The sequence below is a fragment of the Bacillus rossius genome, chromosome 1, assembly GCF_032445375.1.
Source record: "Bacillus rossius redtenbacheri isolate Brsri chromosome 1, Brsri_v3, whole genome shotgun sequence".
In the NCBI taxonomy this organism is placed as follows: Eukaryota; Metazoa; Arthropoda; class Insecta; order Phasmatodea; family Bacillidae; genus Bacillus; species Bacillus rossius.
Window position 1 is genome coordinate 212,283,058 of NC_086330.1, and position 27,336 is coordinate 212,310,393.

The 27,336-nt window shown below is 36.2% G+C and overlaps 1 protein-coding gene across 4 annotated transcripts in view; it reads left to right on the plus strand.

Annotated features, from left to right (window-relative positions):
* Window positions 1-27,336, plus strand: part of LOC134527270 (THO complex subunit 1) — a 259,110-nt gene that overhangs the window by 16,921 nt on the left and 214,853 nt on the right. For all 4 annotated transcript variants that reach the window (XM_063359798.1, XM_063359801.1, XM_063359800.1 and 1 more), the window contains 3 exons: window positions 3,695-3,993; window positions 5,187-5,282; window positions 5,372-5,498. In XM_063359798.1, the coding sequence (XP_063215868.1) occupies window positions 3,695-3,993; window positions 5,187-5,282; window positions 5,372-5,498 (522 nt within the window). The remainder of the gene's footprint in view (window positions 1-3,694; window positions 3,994-5,186; window positions 5,283-5,371; window positions 5,499-27,336) is intronic.

A 27,336-nucleotide genomic window follows, 5' to 3' on the forward strand; every position in this document is an offset into this window, starting at 1 on the left:
TGAAACGAGTGACTGGGGAATTGACATTTCTTTACCTGTAATTAATTATCTGCCAATTTAGAAGATTATTTATAAGTGACAAGTAGTGGTAATAAATAAAACTGTGTGTGTGATAAAAATATTTAATTGGGCTATCCTTTACGAACCCGCGGTAAATCGTAACAATATTGAAAATTATAATCATAATACACATATAAAGCACATAAATAATGCTCAAAAAATAAACAACTATTGCTATCATTACTGTATATCAAAAAACCTTACTAGGAACTAAATAATATAATAAAACATAATAAATCTTTAATAAAACTGTTTAACAAGTAGGGGGGCCTCTTTCCTGTTATAACTGATACACATTAGTTAGACTATGCTGTTTACACTGTCAGACAAAATAAGTGTTAATGAAATAGTAAGTTTATATGTTTGCCAATGGGTTAGTATTGTAAATAGCATTCATTGATCTGTATTATTTTCAGTGATGTGAAAGACAAAACTAACTTAGAGCAAAATGACATGTGGGGTTTGTGTGCCTACAATTTTGTAAGAGTTTTTATTTGCCATTAGTCTACACACCAATGCTTACAACACAATGATAATAAAATTATAGATTAAGATTATATTGCAACTGTCTGAGCCACAAAGAAATAAATAAAGAGTAATCAAATTTTATATTGAGAGCAACTGGTACATCGACTGAGGTGAGAGACTGACAGTTCGCAAGGAGAGTGACAGGCAAGTCATGTGAGAAGAGCAGCAGACAGATCTAGTGAGGAGAGACACTGGCAAGTTGATTGAGGCAAGCGACTTGCAATTCGAAAGAGGAGAGACACTGGCAAGTCGAATGAGAAGAGGGACTGGCGATTCGAGTGATTCAAGTGACTAGCAATTTGTGTGAGGAGAGTGACTGGCAATACGACTAAGAAAAGTGGCAGCAAGTCGAGAGGGAGAGCGACTAATAAGTCGAGTAAGAAGAGACATAGTATAGACGAGTGAGGAGAGCGAATGGGAAGTCAAGTGAGGAGAACAACTGGTAAGTCAAATGAGTAGAGTGACTGACAAATCGGAGGCGAGACACTGGCAAGTCAAATGAGGAGAGACACTTGCAAGTCAAATGAAAAGAGATTCTATCATTTTGAGTGAGTGGAGACAATGAATGGCAAGTCGAGTGAGGAAAACAATCAGCATGTCGAAGAGGAGAGATACTGACAAATCGAGTGTGGAGAGCGACTGACCTGTCGAATTAGGAGAATGACTTCCAAGGTAAGTGAAAACAACATCTGGCAAGTTGAGTGAAAACAGCTATTGGCAAGTCAAATGAGAAGAATGATTAGAAAGTCAAATGAGAAAAGCAACTGGCAAGTCGATTGTAAAGAACGCCTGCAAGTCGTGTGAGAAGAGCATTTGGCTGATTGAGTGAGAAGACACCGTCAAGAAGATTGAGGAGAGACACTGGCATATTGAGTGAGGAGAGTGCTTTGCAAGTCGAGTGAGAAAAGCTACTGGCTAGTTGAGTGAGTAGAGTAACTGTCAAGTCGAGTAATAGAGTGACTGGCAAATCGTGTAAGAAGCCGACTGACAAGTCAAATGAGGAAAATGACTTATAAGTCGCTTGAGGAGATGCACTGGCGAGATGAGTCAGGCGATACATTTGCAACTCGAGTTACACAAACGACTGGGAAGTCAAGTGAGAAGAATGACTTGCATGATGAATGAGAAGAGACACTAGCAAGTCTGTTGAGGAGATAAACTGGCAAAATGAGAGAGGAGAGCGACTAGTAAGTCGAAATAGGTGAGCAACTGGCATAAAGAATGAAGAGGTACACTGGCAAGTCGAGTGAGGAGTGACATTGGCATGTCGAGTGAGGAGAGTGAGTGCTTGGCAAGTCAAGTGAGGAGAGCTACTTATAAGTCGAATGAGGATAGTGATGTATAAGTCGAGTGAGGAGAGACACTGGGCAGTCAAGTGAGGAGATACACTGGCAAGTCAATCAAGAACAACAACTGGCATGTTGAGTGAGGAGAGACATTGGCAAGGTGATTGAAAACAGCTACTGGCAAGACGAGTGAGAAGAGCGATTGACAAGTCGAGTAAGAAGTGTGAATGGCTAGTCAAGTTAGGAGAGCTACTTGTAAGGTGAGTGAGAAGAGACACTAGCAAGTCCATTGAGGAATGAGACTGGAAAGTAGAGTTACGAGAGATTCTGGCATGTCCGTTGAGAGAGACTGGCAAGTCGACTCAGGAGAGCTACTGCCAAGTCGAAATAGGTGAGCGAATGTCAGAACGAATGATGAGTTGAACTGGCAAGTCGAATGAAGAGAGTCACTGGGAAGTCAAGTGAAGAGATAATCTGAAAAGTAGATTGAGAAGAAGGACTGGCATGTTGAGTGAGGAGAGAGACTGGCAAGTCATGTGAGGAGAGTGACTGGCATATAGAGTTAGAAGAGATACTGACAATCGAGTGAGGAGTGCGACTGGCATGGTAAGTTATTACAGTGACTGGCAAGTAGAATTAGGAAATGACTGGCAAGTCTAGTGAGTAGAGCGTAGGCAAGTCAAGTTGATAAGACTGATTGGCAATTCGAATTAGAATAGCGACTGGCAATTCGAGTGAGGAGAGACACTGGCCTGTTGAGTGAGGAGAGCGACTGGCATGGAGAGATACTGACCAATCCATTGAGGAGTACGTTGGTAGTTCGAGTGAGGAGAGCATTTGGCATGTCAGGTAAGTAAAGATACTGACCAATTCATCGAGGAGAACATTGGTAGTTCGAGTGAGGAGAGAGACTTGCAAGGTGAGTTAAAACAGCGACTTTCAAGTCTTGTGAGAAAACGTCTGGCAGGTCGACTGGGATGAGCAACTGGCATGTAGAGTGAGAAGAGACACACAGTGTATCTTCGTAATTGTGTCATTACTGTTAATTTGAGTGTGAAGAGTTACTGGTAAGTCAAGTGAGAAGAGACATTGGTAAGTCGATTGAGGAAAGACAATGGCAAGACTATTTTGGAGAGACACTAGGAATTTGAGTGAGGAGAGCGACTGGTGAGTTGAGTGATAAGAGAGACTGGCAATACTATAGAGGAGAGTGTCAGAAGTAAGAGAATGCAGCAGATATGGAAGAAGTATAAAAATGCAGTTTATTTGGGATGCCATAGACTAACTACAGCATAGTGAAATGGAATAAAATATTAGTAGATTGTTTATGTAAATCTTTGAAGTCCGCACAAGTTTACATAAGTATATTGTTATTTTGTAAAAAAATTCAATATTAGCACTGTTAAAATAGGCCTGCTTGTAATACATTAAAAAATTGGAATACAAAAGATAATGAAAAAATAGCTTAAGTGCCAAAAGGCAAAAGTTGTCATCCAAAATATTGCTAAGACGAAGAAGATAAAGATTGTAAAATCTAATTTTATCAGTAAGTACTATAGTATTATAAATTTAAAAAAAATATGAGTTTTGTTTATGAATTTAATTGACTAAGTACAAAAAATGTAGTGTTCTCTGATGTTTATTTTTGTCACACTATATAGTAACAATAATAACTTTATAATTTGTCTATAATTTTAGATTTATGGCCCCTCATAGTATTTAAAAAATTTTTGATGTACAATTGGTGCTTTGAGAGAGAGGTAAGGGTGTTAGGTCATCTGGGCCTTGTTGGAGCACGTCGACAGCACTGCTGCTTCCAGGGATTCGGACAAGCGGGCGACGTTGGACCAGGTGTTCCGTGACCTGCTCCTCGCCCTGCTGTCCTCGCCCCAGGCAGAGGTCTCGACCTGGCAGCAGTTCGTGACGTACTGCATCCTGGCGTGTCGCCACGACCTCTGCACGCCCACCATGCCAGTCGTCCTGCTGGGAGACATCTTCGATGCGCTCACCCTAGACAAGTGCGAGCAGCTGTTCCGCTTCGTGGAGGACAATGTGGCTGTGTGGAAGGAAGAGTTGTTCTTCAGCGCCTGCAAGAACAACCTGCTGCGCATGTGCAACGGTGACCACCCCCTCCTGCCCCCACTCTCTTGCTTGCTTGTTGCTCATTCTGGAGCAAATTAACAAGCACCTGGTCTGCCTCGCTATATGTTAGCTTACTAAAGTCCTACAAGATCACAGTTGAATTATCTACCAACAATCATTTTATCCAATTTTCTGCAAAAGTTTTATAAAAATTATGTATGGCCATCATATTGATGCCGTTCTCACATTCAGGCTTACATTGTCTGTCTCTAGAAATAGGGCTTTGGTGATTATGGTGTGATTTTATAAGTTACAGCCACATCGCTAGGAAAAAATAATTTAAAAGAAAGTCCAATATAGTCTGTATTTGGAGTGAACATTTGTTTGCATACAAAAATATTATAAAACAAAAAAAACAAAATGTTTTATTGTACTTTGTATGGTTTCATGTATGATGGCAAGTTTTTACAGTGTAATGCACAGCAATCTGTTGTTTACTCTTGCTGATAACATATATTGGTCATGGAGTAAAATGCTTGCAGCAAGTTGTATGCGTAACCATGGTGGTATAGTTAAGAACTGCTTCTGAAGGCAGTCTGGGTTCACATTCCTCAAAGCTGGCACTATACAGCTTCCCTTGAGCAGAACAGCTAGCTGCCCTTCACGAGCCCTCTGTCCAGGAGTCCACGTCCTGTGTCTGTGTTGGTCCGGGCCAAAGTCATGGGAGGTGTCCTAGTGATAGTAATAAAAAAGGAAATTCTCAAATCTCAAAGCTGTGAAAGCATCTTTCACCACAATTATTTTGGTTCAGCATTTTTACTTTGTCATACTTTGTTTATAAAGTTATTTTTGATCAGTCTGTATAAATAATAATAATAAATAAATAAATTTTGAAATAGAGAATGGTTTTAGTTGGGGAACGCTGTTTGTTCTTGTTTAGTTTATTTGACTACTCTGAAAATTAAATTCTGAAATTTAAAAATTAAATTTTTTTGTTGGACCTTGGAAATATGACATTTTTGTCGAGGAAAAGTCAGAAAAATTCTAACATTTACATTTCAGTCTGCCTTACAGTGTGCCTTGAAGTATAGTTTGCTATAGAATCTGATGTGTCACATTCCCTAACATTCTGTATTTGTTAGCATCTAAATATAGTGGTTATTTGGCGTGAAGTTAATCTCTGTTTTTGTTTATGAATGTTTCAATAAATTTCAAAACTTCTTGTTTCAGATTTGCTGAGACGACTCTCCAGGTCACAAAACACAGTCTTCTGTGGTCGCATTTTACTGTTCCTCGCCAAATTTTTCCCCTTTTCGGAGCGTTCAGGTAGGTTTTAAGAGAGAGGTGAGGCTTTTGTGCCAATGTGTGCGTGCCTTAAGCTAGGAGTGTATTACCATGCAACCCTCTTTTTTCAGGGTTGAACATTGTGAGTGAGTTCAACCTGGACAACGTGACAGAGTATGGTGGCGAGGGGGGCAGAGACGTGGATGTCCTGGGGGACAAGGATGATGCCATGGAGGAAGGAACGAAACCTGAAACGAAGTGAGTGTATGCCTATAACTATAACCATGCACCCATGTATGTATGAACACATCCATCACTCTGTGTTGGATTGTATGTGTACCGACAACAGAGGAAGAGTGTGTGGTCAAACTCTACATTAACTAAGCAATGTTTAGTGAACATCAGCATTTTGGTCGTGTTGTTTTATTTACGTGATCCAACACGGTTTTGTATTATATGGGTCATTCTCACGAAAGTGGCATATTTGGTTCATTGATTTTACTCAACTTAAAGTAGCTCCTAAAATTAAAAAAAAAAAATTCAAGTTGTGTATATGGTCATGGTAGACTCATTCCAATTAGTAGCCAAAATCAAACTTCATATTTATTATTTTAAAAAATTATTTCTTAATTTATAGCTCCATGGTAATGTATCAGTTATCCATGGTAATGTTCAATAAAATTAAAAAAAAAATACACATAGTAAATGTTATAAGTAGGGACAGGAACTTTTCGGTGAATAAATTAGTGAAAAGCGGTGAGAAAAAATTCCAAAAGCGGTGAGGAAAAAAAGCTGCGAAATGTATCTAAGCATACCTTTTTTAAGAAAAAGTTTCATGAACTCAATAAAGATTGATCAAAATGTTTAAAACTAACATTTAGAAGTGAAAAACCCTTCAAACTCAAAAGATTTAAAGACAAGGAGATTAGCTACTCTTCCAGAATGTCAAAACTTTTGGGTTTAGAGGGAAGGTTTGTCAATAAAATATATTCCTAACTCAGGTGGTATGCTAGGCCAAAAAAGTTAGGTTTGTTTAGTTTTAGGTTTGGTTGGTTTAGATAAGTCTTATTTTATATTTGGTAAGTTTAGCTTAGGTTAGTTTTAAAATGCACATTTCCAACTAGCTTAAGTTGGGTTTGGTTTTGAGAGCTTCTATATTTATGCCACTCCATGATTACAGATATTTATGTCGGTATAAATACAAACCTTCAACATATTTCTTCATTCAGCTTAAAATAGTGGGGTCCTGAAATTTATGAAGTGGGATGTTTGCTTTGAGGAACACCTCAGTGGTCTCCATAGCAAAATGATGCGCTTCAGTTTTCCTTTTTTTTGTTCGCTGCGCACAAACACCAATAGTATGCTGCAGTGCTACAGTAGCAATGGAAGAAATGCGTGACTTTTTTTGCTTTTCACTGCTTATGTGCTTAACAATTGAGTCTCTATGGTCCCAACTGACCCTGCAATTACAGTATTTACAAAATAAAACTGCCTTATCTGTCGAATAGAGACCATCAGAAGAAAATTCTTTGGCCCTATCTAGTGCGTTTATATGTCATACTTCGGCATCGAGAAGCAACGAGAAAACTGTCAACACGATATTCGTTCAGTTACCGCAACGAATAGCCACCAAACAATAATAATTTCACACATGTGCAGTAACCTAACACAACCGAAGAAAAAAAAATTACATACAGCCTACAATTTGTTTGTTGCAGTTTAAAATTGCCTGAAGTATTTTATGGTTAAGTAAATTATGAAGAAAAACACACTTGTAATTTTCGTGGATATCAAAATTTACGCGTATCGAGCGCGGTATCGTTTTTATCTACAGAACACGATTGATCGTATGATTGAACAACAATCGATTGTTCGTAAACGTTCGTGTTCTTTCTCACATTCTCGTACTGCTACGTTGGTAACACGTTTATTGAGTAACGCGTTTTGTTTTGATAACTTCATGGCACGAGAAACAAATGTTGAAGCTTGTAATGTTAAAATGCAAAATATAAACGGTCCTGGATTACCGTCATCTGTGGTCGTTAACCTCGCCGTGATATTGTTGCCACAGAATGTGGTTTTTGTGGTTATGGCTGGAGAAAATAAATTGTTTACCTAGTTTTGCCTAGTAATGTTGTCGGCAAGATGAAATGTATTTTTGAACTTGAACTGGCTTCCACGGCTATCACATGGAACAGATGGACTTAATTTTCGTATATCAGAATATGGGTAGGTATGAATGTCTTTACAGTGTGGCCATCTGAAATAGTTCTTGATGCCAGAAGGTTCCATGGCATTCACTTTCACAAAACTTGATACTTCATCCTTGATAATATCAACAACTTCTCCTGGGTATTGTTTGTTTTCATAATTGACCAGCACCCATTCCCCACAAATGATAGTTTCACCTAAAACATTGCAATAATACATTAAATATATATTTTTCAGTTTGATCACAGTAGCAATAAACCTGGAGAAAAACAATTTAATGTATTTAGTGGCATTTATTATCTCATAGTGTTCTATATTTTACAACTTTAACAGATTTTATTGGACAGAACTTGTTCCTTTCCTCCAAGTGTATGCCTACTATTTTAAAATTACCATACAATAAACATTCACTTGATAAATTTAATATTTACCCATTTCAGCAGTTGTAGAAGCAGCCTTCACTACATTTCGTTTGCTTAGTTTACCGGTTTAGTTTGCCTTATTTTCTACAATACCCTTAACATTTTTTGAAATGTTCACATGGCCTAGATTGTAATGATTACAGTTTCCGTTACATTCAAAACAACTTTAAAACTTGAGTTTCAGGACTCTAGGATAACTTGCAGTCCATTGGATTTGGTGTACTTTCATAGTACCTTTGAAGGTAGCCAATGTAGTCATACACTCTTCATTTTCAGTTTTCATTTGCATAATTTCATGTTCACTTATACTCCTTATGTATATCCCTGTAATGTTATCCTTCAAAGCTCCAGCAAAACTTTCAAACGATTCCATGTCTTTGTTCTGAGCTACCATTCGGTCTGCTGTCCTCTTCAAAGTCACACCTACACCATCAGGTGCACCCTTTCCGTGCCCAGCTTCAGTGTAGTTCCAAGAAATGTTGTTTGGGGGAATTACAGTTCCAATAAGCTGAAAGGAAAACTTATTTCTGTATTGTGTTGCAGGACTGTCACTAATAAAGTGCAATTCACTTATTTCAACTGTCACAAATGTTTTCAAAATACAGCAAAACCCCTTATTTGCACTTTTCATGGGGACAAAGTAAAAAAGTGTAAAAAGCGGGAAAGTGTAAATAAAGGGAAAAGTATGAAAAGGAGTACAACTTACCTTATTCAGTATTTTTTTCCTTTTGTTTAATAGCACATACTATAATACAGGTACAAACACACTAACAAATTTTACTCTAGTATTTAATAATTTAATTTACCACATTTGACAAAAATAAAAAAATAATGAAAGCCAAAAAGTTTTTCTGATTACTTCTAAACAAAAAAATCTGAAATTTTTTTCTGCTTGCTTTTTTGGCTGTTCAAGGAGATTATTTGCCTCTCCAAATTATAAAAGTTATCAAATGAACTAGCACTGCCTTCAGAACTTGATATATAGCTGCGCAATGTTTGAAGAGCTGCGAGCACGTCTCTTGTAGTAGGAACTGGTTCTTCTTGCCCCTCTTCTTCTTGCAAGTTGGTGATGCCACTATTGATAATAATGTCCTCCACACACTGGACTTGTGAGGTAACTACCTGCTGGTCAATTTCCACATAGTCCTTAAAAGACTCCTTTTGAGACAGTTGGCAATACTCAGGCACATCCTCTATGATGGTGACACCATCATCTTCACTGGCACTACAACCTGCCTCTGGGAAAAAAAAAAGCCTGCCTTCGCAAAACAATTTTGAATCGTTGTAACTGTGACCTCTTTCCATGCTCTAGCTGTGAAGTGTAAGGCTGTCAATACATCAATCTTCATTGTCGAGGGATCCTTACCGCTGTCAAGCATGGTCACCGCTCTTGTGACCAGGTATTTTCGGTACAGGAACTTGAATGACTGTATAATACCTAGGTCCAGTGGCTGTAGTTCACTCGTGCAGTTCGCAGGGAAAAAAACAACTTCTGTATTACGAAGCTGTATGTTGCCCATGTGTGCAGGGTACTGGTCAATAAACAAAACAATTTTCCTGTTTTGTACACCCATTTTGGCATCAAGTGCATGAAGTTGGCTCTGGAACAGTGCACTCGTCATCCATGACTTTTTGTTTGCTGTGTACTTGGTAGGAAGGGTGCGTACGTTTTTGAAACACCTGGGTTTCATAACCTTGCCAATAACATAGAGAGGCAACTTTTCACTTCCATCAGTATTTGTACACAAAAGTACAGTGATTCGTTGCTTACTTAACTTTCCTCCATGGCACTTATCCCCTTTAAAAGTGAAGGTTTTGTCAGGCAGAACACTATAAAACAATCCAGTTTCATCAGCATTAAATATATTTTTCGGAGAATAGCTGGCAATCTTCTCCTTAAGCTGAGTTTCCTTCCAGTGTTCCACTGTCTCTTCATTCACACTCTTGCTTTCACCGCATACAACTTTGTAAACAACATTATGGCGTTGTTTGAACCTGTCTAGCCATCCATTGGAAGCTGTAAAATCGTCAATGCCAAGCCGGGATGCAATCACACGAGCTTTTTCTCGCAAAATGGACCCGCTGATTGGCAGATTCGCAGAACGTGCACCCACAAACCACTCCACAAGAATATCTTCAACTTCTTTAAATTTAGATTCTTTACAGTATTTTCGTTTTTTTGCACTTGGCCCGCATTTTGCTGCATTTTCTGCAATGCTATTACGATTCTTCAAAATCGTATTGAGTGTGCTGATGGGAATTGAAAGTTCTTTTGCCAAATCAACTCGTGTTCCCACAAACTCGTCTGATTTTGCAATTATTTTTAATTTTTCCGCCACTGAAAACGTATGACGCTGCCTTTTCTCCATTACTTAACCATAAACGACAGACTTCACTGATAAAAAAAATTCAAATTAAAAGGAAACTTTTTTACACAATATTTTCTACCACGTTATTCTAGCATTCTATTTACCGTTACCGGATGTTGACTTTCCTTTACAATAATGTTCACAGAATGTAAACATGCAGTTGTGTATGTGATTAAAATATCGTCCAGAAAATCGACAGCGCTCGCAGTGCAAATAGAGCCCGCACAACTTCATCGCCATCTTGTAGTGTGTTGTGGTTTTCGATACGAACGAAATCTTTGACGCGTTTCACATGTTTATTCTCTGACAATTCTTTTACAGTTTCATCATCTATGGCAATTGCACCAAGTTGTTTATGTTTGTTACGTGACGTAAATAGCGGGATGGATTCGATTTTTGAGACGTAATTTGCGTGAAGGTATTGTATTGGACTAAATGGGAACTAAACGGGACCTGAAGAATATAGTGCAAATAACGGGAAAACGTAAATAACGGTAACGTAAATAAGGGGTTTTGCTGTAGGTAGCAGATATGCCATTATCACATATGAACCATGATTCAAAGATTTGGATATTGTAGCAATTGATGTTACAGTGCTAGTGTATATCACACCTGTATGTATAGTGATTTGTTCCCGGGATGCACCAAATGAACACCTTGAACTTCATCGCTATATTTGCAGCAATAGTTTTCAGCGAAGTCAACATGACAAACCAGTTTATTTGCCACAATGTTTTTTTTAATACTGTTCATTGACTGAGTTTGATGTTTAATGTTGTATACATGATGCATAAATTTAGGTATAGAATCTTCAAATATATTGATCAGTTCTGCAGCTGTTCTCAGGTTGATAGTGTGCTGGGGATCTTTAAGGTTTCACAATGATATTAGAAATGAACAGAAACAAGATGTGATTCCATCTGAATATAATTACGTCAAATTTATTAAAGGAAAATTTATAACAGATATAAAAGTTATTAACATACAATTTCAATTACTTAATTAAAAGGCTCTCAGATATATTAAAAAAATATGGGCCGGCCCTAAATTAGATTATAAAAAGGTTTCATTAAAAAAATACATAAACCAATAAAAAAACACCAATATGTTTAAACCATCCCAGTATATATTCTTAAAGTCCAGAAATGATGTTTATATGATGAACTTCGCCTGATGGCGTAATTTAAGAAAGTTAAAAAAAAAAGTTTATAAATACATTAGCACCGGAGGTCGGTGCTTCGCTTCCCAGAGATCATTAGTGAACATGATGCCAGGGCGCCTGTGTGTTGTTGAGGATGGGTGGTGAAAATGCCAATTCGGTGTCCGGCTCTTGGACCCTGTCTGCGAACAGTCCGAATCAAACCTGATCAGAACTTGTACACAGACAGTTAACAAACTGGACAGAAAATGCCCGCAAAAGATAAGGGGGGGTTGGGGAATGTTGCTGATAGCAACTCACCAGACAGGGAAGTTGGCTTCTATTTTCTGATGCGTCGCCAATCCGGATCTGGAGCTCGTGAATACGCGGCTGGCGCGGACGTTTCCACCATTTCAAAAAGAAATTATTTAAAAGAAAATAACTACTATGTTGATTACAGTACAGACGGACTAAACTACATATATAAATTTACAGGGATCGCATCCCTTGTCTAATCGACTACATCGTCGGTTGCGGCCGAATGGAAGTCTTTTAGTGCGTCGATCCGCTGGTAATCACAAACAGTCCGTCTGGAATCGTGACGCGAAGTGTCTGCCGAAAAGCCGCGTCTCGTAATTAAAAGTAAATGTTCAATCAAAAGTGGAGGGGGAAACTGGGGCGTCCGGACCGAAAGGTTCCGAAGTTCCCCGAGTGGGAATCATAAAAACTCTGCCTTTGAAATCTCGAAGTTGGCAGCACTGACCGATTTTAGCGCTACCTGTTGAGGGGTGTCTGAAATAAAAAAGAATCGACTCGCCCAAGACTTTTGCTATAGCCTGGGGCTAACGCCGCAGTCTGGTGCTGCACTCTGGCGGCCTACAGGGGAAGGTAGCTGTGAGGTTAGCAAAGTTGCCACCAGATGTCGCGGGGGTCAGCTCCACCCGCTGGTGACAAGAGAAGAAGTTACTATGTCCGCCGCTAGATGTCGTGAGTGGTCCATACTTGGACATATTTTTTCTATGGTAAGTCGGCCTTGAAAACGGCCAACGCTTGGCGGGGTTCACAGCAGGACAATGATCCTGGGCTAAATTCTTAGAACCGAGGGGGTGCTGGGAGGGGTGGGGGGGTGCATCGAGGCTGGGAACGAGCGTCCTAGCCGTGACTTTCGAGGAGAGAACCTAAGATGTATGCGTGACGGGAAAGGCTATGGTATGCTCGTCTCTGAGAAATAGTAACAACTCGTCCAGAGCTGTTTTATGCAGTTTTAGTCATGTAGTGAAATAATATTACAAACCCCGGACGTGACTGCAGGCGGGAGAAATGTCAACCGGGCTGCCGACGATTTCGTTAGACTGCAAAAGATCAGATTGGTCCCTGAGAAAAGGTGCTTCGGTCCACTGGCACAAAGTTTAACTACGTAGAGTACACCAGTCTAACAAAGTGTAAATCACCCTTTTGTAACCAAATTATAAAGAATAATAAAATTTCCAACAATAATTTAAAATTATAATAACATTTTTAAAAAAAGTGTTGAAATGCCTAATTTCCGGCACAATAGTTTCTTTGATTGTTCTTTGAACCAATATTTTCATTTTAGTTGTTGCATTTTCCATTTCTTTTTTTTTTTTTCTGTTCATCCATTTTTTGTACGAAATTGGCTGTGCTAAGTCACAATCTCTGTAAGGTGGTACTTTTTCTTTGCAATTACTGCAGCTTTTCAAAAAACATTCCTCTTTTGGTTCTGGACACATGATCCTCTGTATAACTTTATTTGGGTTTTTTTCTGTCAGAATTTTGTAATGATGCAGTTTTTCAACGATGTACTTAAAATTATCATGAACTATGCACATACACGTATCTCTACTTTGAGCTTTGGCTTCGACTATCCATTGTGGACGGTATCGACAAATGTTGAATAACTTATTTTCATGCCAGTGGTTTTGCAAAACTTCGTGTGGAGGTTTCTCAGACAGTCATTCAGATACCTTTTTGATGTTGTCTCCTTGTTTTTCAAGACAATCACATATTTTTTCCTTGGACAAACCCTTGAATATTCATCATTTTCCATAAACACTTGTATATTCTTTTCCAAATTCAGAATATACACATTCACTGCATGGGAATTTCTTTCGTAAGCAAGAGAACTATTTACCATTTTTCAGTCTTGATAATCTTTTATATGACAAAAATCGTTGATCTTCATTTAGACATCTATATTTTTTTCAAAATCCGCCCAGAAATGATTTTCGAAAAAACTTGCTTGTCCTTGTAAGCTTTCATTCTTCTGTAACTGTGGGCAAGTTCATTTTCAATTGCTGTTCCAAATAAAAGTCTTCTTTTCACCTCTTTTTTTTATTTATTTATTTATTTATTTATTATCTACAGTTCTAGAATATCTTTTCTTATAACGTTCCACTCTTGTCTTCGATTTGCCAGGCGGCGATATACCTTAGCCCTGTCCCGTTTGATACTGCAATATACAGCCTCCTTTCATGAACTTCCTCCAGATGAAAGATTATTGTCACAATTTTCCTTAACAGGCACATTCTGAGATCGCATGTTTACACCACTAGTAGTACTAGGTTGAGAGTGTAGACTAATATAATTTGGCCTAGTTTCTTCTCGTGGTTCTACACTTGCTGGAGGTGTAGCGAGAGATTTGAAGGCTTTTAGTTTATTACTACGGGTTTGATTGTTCATGCACCATTTTTTCCTATGGATTCTTTTTTCACGTTCTGTCAAATCTACTATCATTTTAATCTGGCCTGCTTTTTTTTATCTTTTAATACCTCTCTTTCTCTTTTTGCAAAGCTTCTTTGTATGCCTTTGGATCATTTTTTATCCTTTCTCTTCTTTTTCATTCACATTCCTTTTTCAATCTTAATTTCTCTGCCTCTGTTATTTTGTTTTGATTTTTCTTCGCCATAGCTAAGTCCTATGAAAATAAAACAAAAACAATAAGGAAGAAGAACAGTGTTTATCTAAATATTACAAGCTAAGTAGCACCTAAAGAACCTTCTGAATATTTCATATGCAAATGTACAGTAAATCATACTGTGCCCTTGAAATCATTTGTATGTGAATAGTTTAGTTAGGTACCCTTATCCATGATAGAATTTATTTTATTTGGTCAAAATTAATTATTTAACCTCATTCGAGTTTTAAACTTATCTACTTAATAATTTTGAGCACTAGCATGTAGTAGCAGATGTTAGACAGAATTATATTAGTGGTTAAAACATTACCATGTATTTAAAACATTACCATGGTTGAATGCAATTATCATGGTCCATGGTAATGTAGAAACCATGCTTTTGATATGTTCACTGCCTACAGATTGAGGTTATATCTATGCCCTTTTTATAGAGTAAAGAAATAGCTTATGTACACACATTTAAGTAACATTTATATAAATATTATAATTATATAATTTTTTAAAACATCCATGGTAATGTATAATGTAAAAAGTACTCTCCTTACCTGCTTATTTCATGTTGAAAAATATGTACACACAAATTCATTGCACATTCCCATTTCAATATGGCGGCTGTAGAGAATACAGAGAGACCTTGTGGCCTTTGCAAACAGCATTACATAGCCAGATATTAATTTGTTTTCTTCTGACCATAGTAATAGAATATATTTTGTGGACATTGTTTAAAGTAGGGCTGTTCCGATACCGATACATGTATAGGTTATCGGCCGACATTAAGGTTATAGCCGATTCATAGTAATCGGTAGTAGTATCGGTGCAGATATCGGTACAGATATTATATTTGCAATTTTAAGTCCAAGCCATAAATACTGTTACCACTTACCTTACAAACAAAGAATTTCTCATGTTTCAGAAACAAATCCCCATAATTAAACAATAAACAACATACAAACAAGATAGGAAGTTTTTTTCAGGTTAGGGCATTGCTTACCTAAAGTAAACAAATCCAGATATTTGAGGTTACAGTAATTGAGAGGACTGAAACCAGCAGCAATTTATTGGTTCAGTGCATATTAAGCCCATGGAAATGAACGAAAAGGTACATTATCTTTATTTACAAAGACCGACACACAACCTCTCAATCACGATTCTGTAAATACACAACATACCGTATTTTATCGTGTACGGCCACCTTTTTTTTCTCCTAATTTCCACACGAAAACTTATGATTCGGCTATCTACGCACTTGTTAAAAGAGAAAAAAAATGTTTTTCAGGGACAAGAAAATACGTATTCCATCACTGTTGTGGTGGTGTCACCATTTCTCAAGGGTGTTTAGAAAGACGTACCAATACTCCTTGGTATATACCAGTTTTCAGGGTGTCTTACCAAGATACTCTCGACTTGGGGGTTAGTGTATTCAAGTTTTACGGGGGAAAAAATACAGTAAAACTCGCTTACGAGGTCCCGCATGGTAGGTTTTTCCGTATAAAGCGTTTAAATTGCCCGGGGTCTCATCATTTACGCCATTAAATGTGTGATATAAAGTCCCGTTAAATTTTTTTCTGAAAGTTCCTGTCTCAAATAGTAATGGCGTACGTAAGAATGAAGAAAATACAAATGAACAACAACTTACAAAGAAATATGGATGATGTACCATAACTACAGTACAAACCCAATAGTTATTTTAATATAATTACCATAAAAAGAACAAGATTCTTTGTAGATACCATAATTACTACAGAAGCATGATAGCTACCACATTTGCACTATAGTTACCGTAACAACCGAGATGTATATTTACTGTGATGGTAATGTATTTATTTATGACATATTAAGTTTAAAGAACATTATTGAAAAAAAAATAAAGGATGTTAAATTTTGTGTTTGTTTTGTTTGTGTTATGTTAGTGCCAATTTTACTGTATTTTTTTTTTATAAAAGATTTAGGGATGGGTCGATTCGATTCTCCGATTCCTCGATACCACCGATTATTAAAAAATTTGGGTACTCAGTATCGGGTACTAAAAAAGGGCAAGGTAGGTTAGGAATCGGTTAAGTTAAGAAAATACAGTAGTAATATATTTTCGTCTGAACTTTACTTACTTATTTTAATATATCTTACCTGCCGTATGCGCATAAAATTCCTAATAATGCTCATTATTATTAAATATTAATTTTATACGAATAAAAATAAATAAAAACAATGTTACCGGGCATGTTTAACCTCTAATTAAAACTCCACGATCGAAGAACATTATTCCTCACTCATGTATTAGACGTAAATAAATTGTAAAAAGAGTTATTAATTTTATTTGCAGTTAAGAAAAGTCCATTGTTTTTTGTGAAGAAAGTGACGGTTATGAAACGAGATCACATCACGTGTCGTCACCAGTTTAGTTGTGAGCCATTCAAGGATGATGGCCTCCACAAAATCTCTGGTGGCCATAAAATATAAAGTCAAGTCGAAACGTATCGATTCGTTGCGTACGGGACAAATTGTATAATGAAAGCAACAATCGATAATAAAGAATTCTCTGGCCATACCGCCAACAGAGGCTCGTGTTTATTTCTTGCAAAGGAAAACCGTAATAATTACTAGAAAAACACTTGAAAATAGTTTTAGCAAAACAATATTTGTGCCAAATAAATAGCATAAATGCGAAACAATTCACAGTAACCTCAATAGCACGACGGTGAATTACGCCGTAATTCACCGTCGTGCTATTGAGGTTACTGTGAATTGTTTCGCATTTATGCTATTTATTTGGCACAAATATTGTTTTGCTAAAACTATTTTCAAGTGTTTTGCTAGTTTGTTAGTAAAAAAATGTTCGCCGACTGTCGTTTCAAATTACGATGCGAATGTTCTGATATTGTATTAACATGTCTAAAGTTTGGGAACATTTTCGCATCAATAGTGAAAATGACAAATATGCAATTTGTAATAATGGTAGTGTGCAAATTTCACGGAGCGGTACTTATAAATCTACAACCAATTTAATGAAGCATTTGAAATCCCGGCACACATTACTACCAGAAAAAATAGTCTTTGAAGAAAAACAAACTTTTGTTTACAGCACTGTCACCAACTAAGTCAAAAGGTACCACAGAAAAAAGTAGTGCTACCTTTGAACCCATTTTGAACAAAGATGTTATGTTATCGGCGTTATCGCCTGTTAAAGAACCTTGTCTAAATGTTGAACTTCTTTGTGCACAGCCTAGTACTTACTAGCAAACAAACTTTATGTGAAAATGCTTCTTCACTGGTAATTGAAAAAAAAAAAAAACCTCAACATTTAATCCTAAGTCTATAATTATCCTTTATACATGTTATTATCATTATGTAATGCATTCAATTCTTAAGTAGTTTTAATTATGTGACCAGAATTACCAGGAATCGAAAACTGGAATGACTCGGAATCGAGAATCGAAAATTAAGGAATCGGTACTGGTATCGGAATCGATAAAAATGTGTACTCAACCCATCCCTAAAAAGATTACGAAGCAGCTTATCAGCAGAGGAGCCGGAAACTCATATTTTGATGCACCACTGTCGTCAGAAAAAGAGATTGATTGATACCTGAGCACACCACTCTGCTCACTCAAGCATTCATGTGCAGAGTACCTACCTTGCAGGATCAGTTTATTCAGAGCAAATATTTTCTCAAGCAGGGTTGATTGTAACTGACCATAGGTCATCTCTGCTGCCAGATCATGTGAATCAGTTGATTTTTTTGAAGTGTAATCTGAAGCACTCCTAAATACAGTTACTTTTCAGGAGCAAAATCAGAATTTGTTAATATGTAAATAAAATAAACACAATTGATTAAAACATGTCTAGCATATTACAATTTAACATACATTTTACTTAAAATTTTATCTCTTTGTAAGAAAACAAATAAAAATTGAGAGTATCAGTGGTGTTATCGGAGAATCGGTATCGGAAATTGAGGTATCGGAACACCCCTGGTTTAAAGCATTGACATTTGCATGCTTATAATAAATGCTTTCTGAGACAATACATATCAGAAAGTATGCTTTTCTAAAATAAATTAAATATTAAAAAAAATATTTTACTTATAAAAATGGTTATGAAAACAATTAATTTACTTCTGAAACTGCAGTGAGGGACAGCCATGGTAATGTAATTTTTACATATTGAATTTTTTTAAATTATAGTTAAAAAATACTTTGCAGGATGAAAGTTACTGAAACACAAAACTTTTATTATATACAATTTAAAAATATAGGTAACAATTCACTTAATCCATATGTAGAACATCACAATATCCACGGGACACTGTTTTAGCCACTTTCGTGAGAATGACCCATATAGATGATAGTTTAGTTCATGAAGCTAAAGACATGTATGACACAAGCAACACATTTCAGTGCTATGGTTTTGTGAATTTCTTGCAAACACAGACTGCTATTAATAGAATTAGTTAAAGTAGTGTTTTCCTTGACTGATTTGTCCCGCTGCAGTGTATGAGTGTAATTTTGTACAGTAGAATACTGGTACAAGATACCTCACTAAAATGTATTTTAGGGTTTAAAGTATCATAATTTTCACTATAACGTATAAATTCCACTACTAGCGTGGCATTGCTAATCCAAAATTTACTTAAACTGGTAAATAAATTTCCAACTAAATGATTAATGTTATAGATCGAGCTAACAGAAATCAATCATACCACCGCAACATAATTTCTGACCACTAAAACCTCAAAACAACCAAATGTTTGGGCGCACTACCATAAATTAACGTACTTAATATGCGACATGAACAAAAGATATTTTGGTACATCAAAACACTGAAGTTTGAGAGAAAAGTGTATTAATTCAAAGGAAAGTGTTGTTTGAAGTCCGTGCCGTGATTGTTATTATTTTGAATTTATTTTCAAGTTACGTTTTTTAGACACCTTATTGTATTCGTGCTACAAAAATGATTGATCCTGGAGATAAAAAGAAACAATAACAATTCACGCTTAAGGAAAAAGTGGAAATGCTCAGAGAACTGGACAAAGGGAAAAAGAAGGTCGCTGTTGCGAAGACATGTGTCATTGCGGCGGCTATGTTAACTACAATTGTTAAGACCAGGCAAAAATTGAAGGAAAAAAAAGTATGAATCTTTTGTTGTGACCTCAAAAGGCTTCATTCCAGAGATCACCAAAGTCTGGAAGATGCTTTGAACAAATGGTTGAAAGAAGTACGATCAGAAAATGTTCCAGTAACTGGCCCAATGTAACAAGCTAAAGAAAAACATTTTGCATTGCTTATGGACATCAAAGACTTTCAAGCCATTTCAGAGTGGTTGCACTGCTTCTGGGAACGACATGGTATATCATGGAAGGTTGTGTGTGGTGAGGATAAAGATGCAAACACAGAGACAGCAAACCAGTGGAAGGAAGAAAAGCTGGAGATGGTTTTTAAGTTGTACGGTGAAATTCCGTTACAACGTACTTCAGAATAACGTATATTTCAGTTCAACATATGATTTTAAATTCCCGCTCAAAACACCAATCCATGAAAACAATGTAAAAATACTATTTTACTTTAACATTAAAAACGTATCCTACCTTTCAATACAACGACCATTCTTTTCCAGTAATCAGGAAAATTTTTACATAATTGTTACTGTTTTCGTGCAGGGGTTCTTTAATATAAATGTACATTCGGATTAATTTTTATCACTTTCAAGAATCAATAATGAGTATAAAACGTAAACAAACACTGTCTCAACAATTCATAGAATCATATTACAGTATAACGTGCCATTCTTCCTCCTCCATGGATCACACACTTTAGTGCACGAGACCATCTAAACTATTGATTGCTGTCTCGCCCCTCTTCAAGAAAATTGTTTTTAGCTGCGCCATCTTTTGGTTATTTGTAGAACACATTTTAAAAGTTTTAATTAAGGCAAATACAAACGTTAAATAAAAATTATATTTTAATTTATATACAGTCAAACCTCTATCTATCGAACTCGCATGTATCGATTGTCCGTGTTTATCGTATACTTTCTACGGTCCCGGCAAAATTGCCATACAACTAAGGTTAAAAAAGTCCGCTTGTACCGATGTTCGAATTACCGTTTTGTCCGCATTGATCGTACTAAATATGTGGTCCCGTCACTATAAATTATAATAGATGATCGTTTAACCATAAAGATTTTGCATAAATAACCATTTCTTAGAAAGAAACCGTCATAAAAACAGTAACGATCAGTAGCGGATCCAGAGGGGGGGCAAAGGGGCTCAAGCCCCCTCCAAAAGCATCTGGGTCCACTATTGTTTTAGTGTTTGCCTTGATAAAGCTTAGCCTCAGCTGGGTCAAGCCCCTCCCAAACCAAAATCCTGGATCCGCCACGGGTAACGATAGTATACAGTAGTAAAAATCACCTTAAATCTGCAGCCAAGTAATGGAGCACGTAAATATGAAAAGACAAATGAACAACAACTTACGAAGAAATATGGATGATGTACCATAGCTACAGTACAAACCCAATTGTTATCCTAAGATAATTACCATAAAAAGAACTTAAAGATTCTTTTTCGATACCATAATTACTACAGAAGCACGATAGCTACCACATTTGCACTACAGTTACCGTAACAACCGAGATGTATATTTACCGTGACGGTAATGTATTTATTTATGACATATTAAAATTAAAGAACATTATTGAAAAAAAAGGATGTTAAATTTTTATAAGTACGTTTGGCACATGTTGCGAAGAAATAATGCGATCTGAAAGAATGCAGTACTACTACGAAAAGTGAAAAGGGTACTCGTGGATTTTTAGGTTATGGCAGTATCTCTCGTTTTTCAGTAATTTCGGCCGAAAATTAACAAACGTATCGGAAGTCAACAGAAATGCCGATTCAACTAAATATTGGTAAAATCGGCTTCTTCAGTACAGCTCTACATTTGATGACATGAGTAAACATATTTCAGACTTCACGATATTGAAAAAGTCTTTAATTTCCATGTAGATTTATTGTGCTTATGTTTTTTTTTTTTGCAAGTGTAAATTTAATTAAGTAAAATACTTCAATTTTTATTTATTTTTCAACTGATTTAACTTTAATGACAAGTAACTGATATATTTCTGACACTAATTTTGGGTTGAAATATTATTTTTAAAAAATTCTTAGAGTGAAGTCCACATCTATTGAATGTCCGCATCTACTGAATTTTTTTGTTGGTCCCCTGAAAAACGATAGATAGAGGTTTGACTGTACAAAACAGAAAATCCAATAATGATAATTTATGCAGGTTAAATTTGAACTGTTTGGTGTCACAACATGGTAGACACGCTGTGATTGTGTTGCCATGAAGGTTGGAATGTCGTCTGGCACAGCCATGCTCGTGACGCGTGCTACTAGTGCGGCGCTATGGTTATCTATGGATGCGAGGTTTGTTTACGTTTGACGTGGCGCGAGGCAAACAATATTGTTAATTGAATATTTTAATCAGGATGGATGGCCAAAAAGATAAAAAAGAAACACAAGCAGTTCACTTTGAAGGAAAAAGTGAAAATTTTAAAAGAAGTTGACAAAGGCAGAAAAAATGCAGATGTGGCATGGTCGTTTGGTTTGGTGCCCACTACACTGTCAACAATAATAAAAGATCACGAAAAAATTATTAAACTGTACGAACAGTCATCTTTATCTGCTGGTCGCAAGAGACTTCGCCTAGGAGATAACAAGGGAATTCTACCCCAATAAATGTACTTATCTGCAAAATAGTTTAACCCATTTTTCATTTTGGGTTCGACAGATATACATTTTGTATATGTAGGCCTAGAATTTACCTACTGTATTAAGTTCAGTAATTTTTTCAAAATTCTTGTTGTTTTACAAATATTTGCTTCCAAGCTAATGTAACATTTGATCCCCTACTACTTTATTTTTAAAAATTCAAAAATACTACGTTTTAAAGGTAAATTTATAGACTTTCAGAATAAAGTACTAAGTATGAAAGTTGAGGCTTTATTGATATACTTTATAATGAAATTCTACTGTACTCATTAGACAATATGCTCAATAGGGATGGGAAAACCGATTCCCAATTTCATCGATACCTACCGATTCTACTTAAATAATCGATAATCGAGAATCGATGATAAAAGTCGATTCCCGCATGTAGCAAAAAAAACCATTTCATAACATTGCAAATCTGTCAGATACAATTATTTAACGACTCTTTGAGTGGGGTTATGACTGACTAGACGCATATATAACAGTCATATTTCCACAAATAAACAATATCTAAAACTTGGGTCGATGTTATACACAAGTCAAAGTACAAAAATTATTTATAAAAAAATTATCACTGCGTATTAGAAGGGGCCTGTTATTTTCGCGATCGCGATTAAACGACGATAAACGCGAAATCACCGTAAAATACAGTTTTTACCCGAAATCGCCACAACACAGCGTTTCTCCACGAAATTTAGTATTAAAACGCGAAATCGCAATGTTTTTAAGGGAAATTTAAATACTGGGTAAAAGATTTGTCTCATCACTGGTAAACAAACACCGCTACATGGCCGCTACTGAACATTAATCATAAATGCACTAAAGCAAACAAAAGCTTACACACGCTCACGTTATAATGTTAAACCCAAAAATATACTGTAAAAATACGCAAAACTACGGTGTTTATTTTCCTTTCCGGCATAATGTTTGGATAGATGAGACAAACAGGCGAAGTTTTAAAGTCCACGCACCGCTCGGGGCACTGGCGTCAGTTTGGAACAGCGACACCAAATAAATACAAAAGCAAGCAGATGATTGGGCGAACGGTGTTTGGAACAGCCTTACGTGAGTGGCCATACCACGTCAGCCGGGGGCGCTGGCATATAGTTGGAACAGCGTCGTAGTATCAACATCAAGCAGATTATCGGGCGAACCAGGCTACTTCGTCACCCAGCCGTACGGGGCAGCACAAGTATTAAAAATCGCGCCAAAAAGCGGAAAAATGTAAACAAACATTCATTTTCGAATGGTGTGACGATGATGATTAGTTGGTCAGTGTTTTATAGATTTTGTTGGGTCATTACCACAACGCCGAAATAACAACGAATGAATTTGTGTTTCTTAAATGTAACTTAATGCCGAAATACCACAATCAAGTACAACACTTTTATTTGCTAGTTCTCGCTTAATTTTGTTACTGTTTCATTTTACAAATTTTTTAGTTAATTTGTACCCTTCTCTAAGTTAGGCAAGTTATATGAACGAAAATAATTTATACTGCTCAAGGAAAGCTTAAAATTTTTTTTTATAGTTTATTATGTATTACAAAACAAATTTTAGATTAGTTTGACCCCTTCGACATATGAGCCATTAACTTCTAATAATGTAAACATTTATATGAGTTAATGTTAATAACTTAGTTGTGTACTCAAATTTGATAAATATGAAGTTATGATGTATGCTACATCATATATGTATTGAAAGCTGGAAAAAAAAAAAAAAATGTTGCAAATAGAATTTGAATTATTTAATATTAAGTTAACTAGGTGAGTATCGAGTATCGAGAATCGAAGGATTTTTTAAGGAATCGATAATCGAGTATCGGAATCGAAAATTTTGGAATCGTCCTATCCCTAATTCTCAATGCTGATGAAACTGTTTTTTTTTTACAAGCTTCTGCCTAACAGGACATTGGCATATAAAACATGCTGTGGAGGGAAAAAAAGCCAAGAAAAGGTTTTCTGTGTTGTTTTGTTGCAGTACCACAGGAACAAAAAAATTGAGGCCATTAATCATTAGTTAACACAAGACTGCCAGGTGCTCAATGGGAGTTTCTTGCCTTCCTGCAAATTATGCCAGTAACACCCGTGCATGGATGACGAGAGAACTCTTCTCAAATTGGTTGGTGAAAACATATAAGGATATGAAAAAAGAAGGAATAAAAATTCTTTTGTTAATAGACAACTGTGCAACACACACTGTTGATGTGTGACTATAAAACATCAAACTGATGTTTCTGCCACCGAACTGCACATCTCAGTTGCAGCCCCTTGATCAAGGCATTATTCAGAATGCCAAGATGCATTTCAAAAACACCTTGTTGAGAGGTTGCTCATCAACATTAGGTTGAAACTGCCCACCAACATCATTGTTCGTCAGGCAATTGGATGATCACAGATGGATGGTGGAATGTTCAACAAGAAACTATTACTAACTGCTGGAGAAGTCTGGCATTGTAAACTTTAATTCTGACGAACTTCATCAGACCAGGATGCAAACCACACTGAAGCACAAACATGTGAAAGCAATGAAGTTTGGCAAGAAGAGTCAGCCTCCATGCAGATTGATGCTGTTTCATTCACAGACTGTGTCTCTGTGGTTAATAAAATAGAAACAATACCAGTGTTGACTGACTGCGACATCATTACAGTCAAACCTCATTAATACGAATCCGCTTAGTACGAAATTCCCGTTTAAGCGAAGTACTTTCAGAGTCCCGTGAAATGAAGTATGTTTTCTAATGTTATTCAGTACGTTTAATACGAAACACGGTTAATATGAAATACGAAGTTGTTGTGATTCCTCAAGTTACTGTTTACATGTATAAGTAAACGGTAGGGTTGTGCGAATGTTCGGTATACCGATACCGAAATCGAAATTTTGCTACTTTCATTTTCGATTTCGGTAAGAATTTCATCTGTCGAAGTTCGTTTTTAGCGAAATATTTCGAGCCAAACGAAAGTTCAATAGCTTACCGAAGTTCGTTTGTTCTAGTTGAAAAAGAAATCGTAATTTAATAAAAATGTACAGTATAATACCGGTACAATAACGTTCCTTATTATAAAGTATATTTCACTTAACGAATTTTTTTAAGTCCCCGCCAAAAATCATATCTTCGCCATGCAAAACGGTTTCAGTTTAAAGTATCATTTTCACTATAACGTATAAATTCTACTAGTAGCGTGGCATTACTACAACAAAATTTACTTAAACTGGTAAATAAATTTCCAGCTAAATGATTAATGTAGTAGAACAAAGATACACAAATACCAACGCAACGTATTTTCTAACCTCTAAATTCTCAAAACAAAGTTAACAAACAGTTGCGCGCACAACCATAGATTATACCGTACGTAGTATGCGACGTGAGCAACACAACACCATTCGATACATCGAAAGACGGAGGTTTGAGAGAAGTATTAATTATTTAGACAAAAGTGTTACGCTACGCTAAAAATACTGTTTGATGTCTGTGCCGGGATTGTTTATTGTTATTTTTGAGTTTATTTTCAGGTTACGTTATTTAAACACCGCATTGTATTTGTGCTACAATATGAATGATCCTGGAGATAAAAATAAACGAAAGCAATTCACGCTTAAGGAAAAAGTGGATATACTCAGAGAACTAGACACGGGGAAAAAAGCAAGTCGCAGTTGCGAATACATATGGCATTGCGGCTCTCCTGTAGCTATTTTTTTATATATTTTTTTCTCTTTGTAAAGATATGTATGCATGTTTCAGTGCTAAGTACAAAAACTTGAGGTACCTGTAAGTACTTAGCACTGAGATTCTACTGTAATGTCTTTATATGATTTGCTTGTTATTACTAATAATGTAATAACATATGCAAATCATATAAAGACATTAATTAGAAAAAAGATTTCCATTAAGATTAATTTACGTGGTGATGAAAAAAACTCACGTTAATGAAAATACGGTAAAATCATAATTTGAACAAACATGGCAGATAAAGTAAACAAAATTCAACCGTGATTACAGTAGGCCTAGGTATCAAAACAAAATCATGCAATATTTGAAAAATTACCTGATTCATTTGCTTTCAAACAGTAGTGTAGGTACTATATTCGTAAAACATACATTCCAGAACTGTTAGTACACTATTTAGTATTTACCGTATACACATAAACAAAGAACGTACCTACTTTTATTCACACACAGCCAAACAAAAACATTGTCGTCTGCTTTATTTAAATTTTACATACTCTGACTGGCATATAAAATCTTCATAATATAAAGCCAATTAGACAAAAAGGTCAACAAGTCACTGCATGTAATGACCACTTGGCAGCGACCATTTGTTATGTTTTGTTTTGACCATGTCCATTGCCTAGTTTACAGCTTCCTGAGCTAGCCATGTGTGACAGAGGTGCAAGATGGCGGCCGTTCCGCAGTATTCACGTATTTTTTCATCAGTACCATGCACGTGATAAATATATTATCATAGACTGCGACATTACGACTGTAAAGGAAATAGTCTGTGCGCTGAAAGATCTGGATTGATTCTTGAAATTTACGAGTGACATGGGGCTGTGTTGTGTGGTCTAGGGCGGATGTTGATTTTATTAAATAGTAATATTTCTATATACATCAAAAGGTACCAAAATGATTTATGTAATAGAATTTATTACTGAAGAGCAAATTTTGGGGCACTTTTTTTCTTTGTTAATTAAAAAATTTCGCTTAACTTTCATTAAGAATATATTTATCTCATAGAAAAATTCATTTTCGTTTCACTTTCGCGAAACTTGATAAATTTTCTTTCACTTTCATTTCGTGTGGATAAAGTCACTTTCGCACATCCCTAGTAAACGGTTAATACGAATTTCACGGGCAAAGTTTAACAAAACATAATCACGTTTACACAATTATGTAAACGTTTCTCCATTTATAATAGTTTAATATTTCTGTCTGCTAATTGAATGTTTAGATAGTTGAAGTAAGGAATGCGCTGCTGTCTGCATTTGATGGTGATAAGCCACATTTATGATTCTGGTATTGAATTCTAGCGGTGGGTGCGGATGTGTGGTTTGCGTCCAGGAATTTACTTGACAATATATTTTGCATATATTTATCACACACTGCATTGAACTGCGCAATGCATTGCTATGTGGCTTTTCTAATATGTAATAACCTAGATTGTGGTACAAATTCATTCCTGGAAGCTATTTGTATAACGTGAATATTAATGAATAAGTTCTGTAATTGATATAATGTTGTTTTAAAATTTGAGC